The 9,565-nt window shown below is 52.5% G+C and overlaps 1 protein-coding gene across 1 annotated transcript; it reads left to right on the forward strand.

Annotated features, from left to right (window-relative positions):
* Positions 1–964: 964 nt before the first annotated feature.
* ICMT (isoprenylcysteine carboxyl methyltransferase) lies at positions 965–6,752 on the forward strand. The gene is made up of 5 exons (XM_029228342.1): positions 965–1,182; positions 2,024–2,112; positions 3,023–3,192; positions 3,983–4,200; positions 6,384–6,752. Exons 1-5 carry the CDS (start codon positions 988–990, stop codon positions 6,564–6,566), a joined length of 855 nt encoding a protein of 284 aa, XP_029084175.1. The 5' UTR covers positions 965–987; the 3' UTR covers positions 6,567–6,752.
* Positions 6,753–9,565: the final 2,813 nt, after the last annotated feature.

Raw genomic sequence — 9,565 nt, forward strand, 5'->3', positions numbered from 1 at the left:
AGGAACAGGACTTCCCCAGTGCTCCAGTGGTTAAGACTAAGCCCTTCCACTGCAGGGGGCACGGGCTGGATCCCCTGTCCGGGAAGTTCCAAAATGCCGCGCCGGTAAAGTAAGGAAAAATTCCTAAGTAATACAGATTGATTGTGGACCATATGGAAAATACAAAAACATATAAAAAAAGACAGTAAAAGTCTCCCAGAGTCCCTACCACCTGAAGATTATCGTTGTGAAGTAATTTTGGCTTCTATTCCAAACATTTTCCCGGGCTCACACATATGCTTCTCTTTTTCCCAAGTGAAGTCAGGATCACACTGCAAAGTTTGGCATGCTGCATTATAAAAAACGTAATGTCTTGAGGATTTCCACCGTCGGCTAACATTCTCCCTCGACACGAACTGAAGTGGGCGGTCACCCCGCTGCGTGCATGCCCCAAGGGTAGTGTCCCCGCAGCCTGGGCGCCCAGCGGGCGCTCGGAGAACCTGCCGTAGGCGGGTGGTCTCTGCGCGCGGACCCCCCCGGGGCGCGGCGGGGTGGAGGCGGATCGCCGGCTCGCGCCCGCATGCCCAGGACTGTCGGTTTCGCCAGGGATCGCGCGGGGCCCGTGAGCGGCGGGGGCGGGGGCTGGGTGCTTTAGATTTCACGTGATTTCTCTGGATGCGGACATTCTGGAGTTTGGGGCCGACTCCTGGCAGACGCCGCCGGCAACTTCTCGGCCCAGGACCCAGACTCCCCGCGGCCCCGCCCGCCAACCGCAGCTGTGCCTGGGTCAGGGGGTCCCGGGGGGACGGCGGGGCGGGGCGGGGCGCTCCTGTCAAATTCGGGCCCCCGCCGCGCGGCGCGGCGGTATCGCGAGAGCTCGCGGGCGGTGCGCAGGTCTGGGCGGCTGCCCTTCCCGGCCGGCGTCGGCAGCGCAGTGCGCAGGCGCAGCGGGCGGGTTTCCCCAGGCTACAGTTGGGGCCGCCGCCCGCTGGTCCGCCGCCCTGCGCCATGGCGGGCTGCGCGGCGCGGGCTCCGCCGGGCTCCGAGGCGCGCCTCAGCCTCGCCACCTTCCTGCTGGGCGCCTCGGTGCTCGCGCTGCCACTGCTCACGCGCGCCGGCCTGCAGGGCCGCACCGGGCTGGCGCTCTACGTGGCTGGACTCAACGCGCTGCTGCTGCTGCTCTACCGGCCGCCGCGCTACCAGGTGCGGGCCGGGCCGAGGGCCGGGGCGGGTACCGGGGGCCGGGCGGGCTGGGCGCGGCGCGTGGGCACCGTCCCCCCGGGGTCGAGGTCCGGGTCTGCCGAGAGCGCGGCCCGCTAGAGGGGTTGCCTCCCCCGGCCGCGTCTTTTAGCAGCTGCGAGTTCAGGTGGCAGGAGGGCCCCCTCCCTGCCAGTCCCGGGGGGCGTGGGTCGCGGTCCCCCTCCACCCGGCGGAGCGGGTGGGAAGTTGCGGTTGGTGCCGTTCAGCAGCTGCGGCAGATGCACGTGGGGTGGGGAGTGAGCGGGCCCACGAGTTCTTTTATGTAATTTAAGGTGTGGAGAACTACCTGCTGTCAAGTCTGAGGTCAGAGGCCCCCGCAGTTACGTGGAGGGGGCTGGGCGCAGAGTCCCGGCTGCCCCGACCAGATTCGCTGCATGGACTTGGGAGAATCCGGCCAATAAGCTAGGTTTAACGCAGTTTTCCCACAGCCCTGAGTGACAATAACAATCATAATAGTAATGGTAGCTAAACCTTACTTACGAAGCACTTCGCCTTAAGTGCTTTACGTGGGTAATCTTCACAGCAGTCCTCAGAGGTAGGTACTCTTGTCATCCCCATTGTGTAGATGGGGAAACCGAGGTCCAGAGAGATTAAGTAACTTGCCTAAGGCCACAGAGCCATAGAGGGGTGGGATTGGGATTTGAACCCAGGCGGCCGTGCTTCACCCTGTTAACCTCTGAGCAAATCGGCTCCATGGACTTGCGGGTGGCCTACTTATCCCAGGAAGTACGATGTATGCTCTGTGAACAACCAGGTGACTGATCCTCTTTTGGGTCCGTTTCAGATAGCCATCCGAGCCTGTTTCCTTGGCTTTGTGTTTGGCTGTGGAGTGCTACTAAGTTTTAGCCAGTCTTCTTGGAATCACTTTGGCTGGTAAGAAGTGCTTTGGGAATGACAGTTTTGAGGCGGGGGTGGGCGGATCAGAGGGTCAGTAGTGATATTCCCGCATCCCTGGCTGGCTGAAGGCTAGTGAGGGCTCTAAGGGAATGAGGCCTCTAGCTTCCTAGATTCCCGCATCTTGAACCTTGAGGACTTGTGCCTGTTGGCTGCTTCTGTCGCAGGTGGAAACAGGTCTCCCTGGCACCCTTCCCACAGGTGCTCTCATGTACCGCACCTTCAGTAATGTGACCAGCCCCTCCCAGAAGAGGGTCCTGGTCCTCGGTGACAGGAAGGGGCAAGGCTCTGGCTCGTCTTCACAGGCCTTTTCCGTCTCTAATTTCTATTAGGTCACATCTAGTGCCTCCCCCACGGCCAGTGTAGGATTTTTCCCTACACTATGATTTCAGTCCCTTGAGCCTTCTAGTCCCTGACCTGGATATGAACCAGTGGCTTCAAGGTAAAAAGCTTTATCTCCTACTATCAATACTCTGAGCCATCTAATCCTTCTTTGCTGGAATTATTTCAGTTTTCCGAATTTTTGTACTCGACATACATCACTACTTTATTTTGATACTTCTTTCATGTTTTACTGTGTGTAGTGTCATTTGAAAAAAGGCTGAAGGCCCATAGTGCCTTCCTAACCTATGTTTTTTGTTTTTTGGTTTTTTTTTTCTTTTTTTCCCTCCTGTGACATTCAAAAACATAGTCCCTTTACAACCCCACTTTCTGCAAACCTCAGGGAATAATGCTACATGTGGGTGCCTGATGTCCACTCTCAGACAGGTGACAGCAGGCCCTCATCAGAGAATTCAGGGACAGTTCAGACCAAATCTATCCTTGGACTTAAAGGCTAACTTGATTCCCTTGCCCCAACTTACCTCTCGTTCTTTTTGTTTTTAAATAGGTATATGTGCTCCCTGTCATTGTTCCACTATTCTGAGTACTTAGTCACAGCAGTCAATAATCCCAAGAGTCTGTCCTTGGATTCCTTTCTCCTGAATCACAGTGTGGAGTATACAGTAGCAGCTCTTTCTTCTTGGATAGAGTTCACACTTGAAAATATCTTCTGGCCAGGTCAGTGTGCCCTGCTTTCCCTTCTGCAGGGGAGATGGGTGGCTTCCACGTGGGCCTCAGGACAGTGACGTGGGTTCACCTCTCAGGTCTAATCTCCCCGAGTGATCTTCCCCAGACCTCTATCCTCACTAAGCTCTTTATAAAGGACAAGCTCCACTTGTGAATTCCGCTTCTGGAGTTTGAATGGAGGATGTGTTGACCTTACGCTTTAAGCCTTGCAGGACGTAGTGTGTACCATTTAACGTGAAGTCCCAACGTCTGATAGCTGTAATACCAGTTTTACAGTCAGAAGATTTGGATCTGTTCATTTTCTGTGACTTGAGAAATTTCATGTAAAAATTTTATTAGCAAAAACTACTGCATCTGGAACCTACTCTGACACTGAACTTTCCACAGCAAGTTAAATGAAATGCATGTAGTTCCTAAGATTCAGTAAAGGGCCAAGGCGGGAGACGCTGGATCCTTCTCGGCTTCACTTAGCTGTCTTTGTCCCCAGAGGAAGGATGGGAGCGTGTGTGGGGGGGTGTGTGTGGATGAGAGCCTGGCACCTCTTTGCCATGACACTCTAACTGGGCTGTTGGCGGTTTAACGTGAATGGGTGAACAGCACAACTTAGGGGAATGTGTTTTGTTTATAATTAAATTTTAGTGTGATGACAGATGCCGATTGCTCACTAGCATGTGTTCTAGTGTTCCTGTCTTTCGAAACATAGGTTAATTTTAAGCATGCAGAGGGGAACTCAGCAGTCCAGGGTCTTCACTCCCCGGTTGTCACCATCCCTCTCCTGCAGAACTGAAGCAGATCACCTGGCTCAGCGCCACGGGGCTGCTGATGGTGGTCTTTGGAGAGTGTCTGCGGAAAGCGGCGATGTTTACAGCTGGTTCCAATTTCAACCACGTGGTGCAGAATGAAAAGTCAGAAACCCACACTCTGGTGACAAGCGGAGTATACGCTTGGTTCCGGCATCCTTCTTATGTTGGGTGGTTTTACTGGAGTATCGGAACCCAGGTATGGTATCAGATACGATACTGGTCTCCTTTAAAGTTTTTAAAAATATGTTTTAAATCGACATATAATTTAAATATCATAAAATTCACCATTTCAAAGTGTATAATTCAGTAGATTTCAGTGTATTCACGAAGTTGTTGGTCTTTTTAATTTGTTTGCCATTGTCTTTTTTTTTTTTTTTTAAGTGTTGTGTTTACTTATTTATTTATTTATTGGCCACGCCATTGCAGCTGGTGGGATCTTAGTTCCCTTAGCAGGGACTGAACCTGGACCCCCTGCAGTGGAAGCATGGAGTCTTAACCACTGGACCACCAGGGAATTCCCTGTTGGTCCTTTTTAAATAGGTACACGTGTTCCCTGCCATGTTTCAAGTGATAGTTAAATAAAAGTCAAAAGAACTGATTTAGTCTTTAGCGCTTTTTGCTATGTACTTAAAATCTGGGTGTCCTAAGCTTGTAAACTTTCGGCGATTCTAGGTGCCGTTACCCCCTCTGTCGTACCCCTTTTCTGCCTCTTTAACTTAGATCTGGAGCATCCCAGTGGGATGAGGACAGACATGGGGCTTTGGGGAGAGCCCTCTGCCACTCAAGGGGCAGCTTAGCTGATTTTCATTAGAGGCTGCTGTGGATGAGCCCAGGGTCATGTGTCAGGTTTAACATGAGCGATGGAGGTTTGCTCTGTCTCAGGCTGCAGACCGAGCCTTGTTTCTTGAGCATCGTCTCTTGAATCTGCTTTCTTAGTCCTAGAAGGACTTGGACAGAGAATGTGGATAGAGCTTAGAAAACTCATCATCTCTTCGGGAACATCCAATCCGGGCCCCCAGGCATCCCATTGCAGTGCATGGTATGGGGGGGCACTCTGGTGACCCCCAGTGGTGTAGTAGGTTACTGCACAGCACTTGTGTGAAAACTTGCAACCCTGAAACTTAAGACTGCCGCATTAACAATCACATTCCCCGGGAACAGGTTGACGGTAGTGGAATCATGTAATTTGCCGTAAGTGCTATAACTAATAAACCTAAGTGTTCTAGGACTGGACAGCTTTTCATACTTCTTTGCCTATAGATCTTTCTACACCATGACCCAGCACACAAGTGTGTGTAACAACTGCACAGATCTTTCCTGAGCAACACTCACCCTGACTGTGTACAAAACACTCTGTTTCCTATCTTGTTAGTGTTTGTAATGCCGTTTCGGATGCACGGGGTTGATCTCCTGGCTCCACGACGGGCTGCGGCTTGAGACTGTGAAACCCCGCTCTGGGGTCCCTGGCGGGCGGGTGGGGCCGGTCCGGCTCTAACATCAACTGATTGGCCTCCGTTTCCTTGCGGGTTAAGCGGGGGCGGCAGCGCTACTCAAGAGGCTTGCTCTGGGCGTCGAATGGCTTACTGGCGGGTGGTAAAGGGCTTGGCATGTGCTGGGAACACAGTAGGTGCTCAGTAAACAGTGGTGAGAAGAAGTGAGGTCACCCATGTGGGGAAGACGTACGTCCCGGGCGGGGGCCGGGGGGTTCGTCGGAGTGGGCGGGGGTGGATCAGTGGGCTCCCTGAGCTACACAGAAGAAGTGGGCCGAGGAGCTGCTTTCCTGGGCTTCGAAAGCTGGGCTAAGGAGGCGTGGTTGAGGCCTTCGTGCTTTCTGAACAGGGGAGTGATCTGATGGGAAAAGTGGTTTTGGGGGCTCAGCTGATAGCAATGTATCGACGGCACGTACGCAGGAAGGTTGCGGGGGCCAGAGGCAGGAGGCCAGGCAGCTGTGGGGTGGGAGGGAGCGTGCTAGGAAGGGGGCAGGCTGGGAGCCACGCGGGAAGGCAGTGGTGCTTGGAATGGGAATTCACGTATGGGGGTGGAGGGAGGAGTTGCCAGCACCCCTGCCTGGGGGTTGAAATCCAGGAGGTTGCTCTTTCCTTTCAGTTTTCAGGTATCTCTCAGGTAAGAGGAACAACAGAAAAGCGTACGAACGAAAGCTACAGTGATGGGTGTTTAGCCCTGTTGTGAAAGTGATGGTGTGGTTTCCGTTAATGGCGCCCTGGCTCAGGGTCTCAAAGACCCTAGTGATGTTTCAAGAGTTTCTTGGGCCCTTGGCAGGAAGTCCTCTGTGGTCATTGGAGAGCAGCACATGCCGCTAAAGTTCAAGGTTTCGGGTCACACTGACCCCAGTCCACTAACCCTGTGTCCCTTCGTCAGGTGGTGCTGTGTAACCCCATCTGTGGCGTGAGCTACGCTCTGACAGTGTGGCGCTTCTTCCGCGACCGGACAGAGGAGGAGGAGATCTCGCTGATTCACTTTTTTGGAGACGAGTACCTGGAGTATAAGAAGCGGGTGCCCACGGGCCTGCCTTTCATAAAGGGGGTCAAGGTGGAGCTATGATAGGCCCGGGCGGCCCAGGCCAGGCTGGGGGGCCCCCCACTCCAGGCAGCGTGGGACGGAACTGCTTCCTGTCGGCCACTCTGCAGAACGGACTTTCTTAAATCATTTTGTGTGTCACCAGTGACTCTTCTGGAATATCACTCAAGATCAAATGGTCAGAAGGCCTTAGGACCAAAGGACCCCACTCCCACCCCCACTCCCACCTCCCCGCTGCCCGGGCAGCCTGTTCCCGGGCTGCATCAAGGTAGGACGTAGATTAAAGGTGGACAAGAAGCGAATAACCGCAGTCCTTGGCAGTGACCGCCGACGCGCCTGGGCAGAGCCTAGGCCACACTCCCTCCCCCACGAGGCCAGGGCTGTTAAGTTGTAACCAAGACCCTTGGGGAGAAGTGGGCTCACTCTTGATGCTGAGTGAGGCTCCTGCAGCAGGAAGGGGTATGTGGGCACCAGTACTTACTAGTGTTAGAAACCCATTCAGAGTCCTTACTTTGACCGAAACACACAAACAGCACAGCTTTAACCTCCCTGTTTCTGTCCTTAAGTGCATGAGCATCTCTACAATTTTAAAGACACTTCCTTATAAGGCACTTTGGCTCTTCATATATCTCATCATGTTTACTTACCTGTTTTCAAAAACAGCAGTATGAACTCAGGGGACTCGCTTGGCGTGTGAGCCCCACCTTTCACTTGGCAGAAAGGCAGCACAGACACCTCCAGATGACTCAGCTGATGCTCTGTGTTACCAGGGCTCCCCGGGCCAGGGACACTGTGGGCCCCTGTGGCTTTCCTGGGTCCTGGCTCCTCCCAAAGGGGGCTATTACCAGTGACAGGCATGTCACAGGTGTGTCATTTCTCCTTTATCCAAAAAAATGCTTCCTGGACACCTGCTCTGTGCAAGGCATTGTTAAACGTTGAGAAATACTGCTCTCCGTTTACTTGGGGTTTTTTCTTATTCTATCATAGCTTATATTTTTGTGTTTTGACTTAAATCTGTTAACCATTGATTTCTATGTTCTGTTCTCAAAATTCCATCGTCCCTAATGCCATTTCAAACTATCTTTTCCAAAGGGGTTTGAGCATAAACAACTATGAAATTCAGGCAAGCCAACTCATGAAAAAAATAGGGCAAATAATCCCAGCTGAGATTTAGTCAGTACTTTTGTTTTCCAAGTTCGGGAAGATGGGCTGGCTTTATGAATCAAACATGTAAGCTTTGAGACCCTTGTTGAATTCTGGACCAGAGAGCAACTTGCTCTCAGTGTGAATTCCTTCCATGCAGTCCTGCAGTGGCACCAACAGAGCGTGAATCAGAGGTGGCATCGGCCCCTGGCTGGAGTGCTGCCACGCGACGCGACGCGACGCGACGCGGTTTTCAAGGAGCCACTAAACCTTTCCGTGCCTAGACCTCCCCATCTGTAGGATGGGGTCAATACCACCTACCTCGCAGGGGTCTTGTGAAGACTTAGAAGAACAATGTCAAACGTTTTTAATACTTTGGTGACAGAGATGACATAAACGAAACCAATATTGCATGAATTACACAAAAATGGACATTTGATTCACTGTACCAGATACCGGAAATGTGTGTTCAAAAAAGCATTTTACCAACTCAAAATATTAACTTATTTCTAGATTTCATGGCCTAATTAGTTTTTTCATCATTATATATACCAAAGAGGTTTACAGGTTCATCGGTGACAGGTGTGACATTTGCTGGTTTGAGGACCGGACAGATTCCAGCCTCGGCCTCCTGAGGTCTCGCAGGCAGACAACCCAGGCAGCAGCCAGGGTCTCGCGGCAGATTCTTCTGGCGGGAACACTGCCCGGCGGGACATCAACATGCACTTACTGTGTCTGGGGACTTGAATCAGTGGTAAACTTGTTCTGCAGACCACTCCTAGTGAAATACACTCCCCTTCATAGGATTGCAAAACTGAGGAGGGTGTAGCTGGGGTTTTGGCGGCCACCCCCAGCTCTTTGAGGGAAAGTCCTTTCTTGCTGCATCTAGCAGGTTAGGACCCAGCTGGGGATCGTGAAGTTGTCTCTTTAGCAGATGGAGAGGAGCTAGTGACGACCCTGGCTTTGTGGACAGTAAGGCCGGAGGTGTTGGCCTCTGACGGTCTGTCCTTCACCGGCCTGCCAGGCCTGGAGCTCAGGAGGCAGGCCCTGGTGTCGGCAGGGAGATGCTGCTGTCACACCACCTGGGCTGGACGTGACATTCTGCTCTGCTTGAAAGAGCAGTTCCACTAGCAAGTTCCCACCCTGATTTGTAACCCAGGGCGGAAGTCCGCAATTACTTGGGGATCAAAGATGAACTACTTAGGGGCAGGATTTGGCAAGTGATTGACTTTCATCTAGCACTGAGATCTTCAGGTTATTTTTAACTTTATAAATTCAGCAGTGACAGCGCACAAGGAAGAGAATCAGGTTAATGGGGTACAGGCTTTTTGGGTATTCCCGAAAGCTTATTTTGGGGAAAGGCCACATCACCGGTTCCCTCAAATTAAGAAACCGTCAGGAGATTTCTTCTTCCATTGCAGGTTTCAAAGCGGAGACTCTGAAATGGAAAATAGGCACTGCACAGAACAAAGCTATTTTGAAGCAGTGCAAAGTGAAAACACTTCACGAGGGTTTGCAGGCTGGGGCCGAGACCGGCCGTTTACTGAAACGAGGTTGTAGGTGAGCCTGGCAGAGGGCAGGAGGCAGCCACCCCGCCGGCCCTTCATTGTCATACACTGCAGCATAAGCCTACAAAGTGAGCTTTATCAACCCGCTTCCACTTACTTAGCACTCCGGGTGCTTAACATGATGGGGGAACATCGCTAAACCAGCCGGCTGTGTTGACAGGTGAGGTTCCGTAGGGTCTCGACTGCAGCTCCGTTTGGTCGCAGCCCCTCTGTGACAGGAAGAGTGAACCACTGTCCGTTCTCCGCGCTTTCTTACTGCCTTAGATAGTTGTGCTCTCCCTCTGTGTTTTGCTTCTGCAGTGACTTGGTGAG

This window comes from Monodon monoceros, unplaced genomic scaffold, assembly GCF_005190385.1.
Source record: "Monodon monoceros isolate NGI ecotype Baffin Bay Population unplaced genomic scaffold, NGI_Narwhal_1 Super_Scaffold_18, whole genome shotgun sequence".
NCBI lineage: Eukaryota > Metazoa > Chordata > Mammalia > Artiodactyla > Monodontidae > Monodon > Monodon monoceros.

What these genes read in the sequence shown, in the direction of transcription:
- ICMT (XM_029228342.1), top strand. Translation starts at nt 988, where the DNA reads ATGGCGGGCTGCGCGGCGCGGGCTCCGCCGGGCTCCGAGGCGCGCCTC. An exon ending in TGAAAATATCTTCTGGCCAG is followed by an intron (nt 3,193 to 3,982) that starts GTCAGTGTGCCC and finishes CCTCTCCTGCAG; the next exon opens with AACTGAAGCAGATCACCTGG. An exon ending in ACTGGAGTATCGGAACCCAG is followed by an intron (nt 4,201 to 6,383) that starts GTATGGTATCAG and finishes TCCCTTCGTCAG; the next exon opens with GTGGTGCTGTGTAACCCCAT.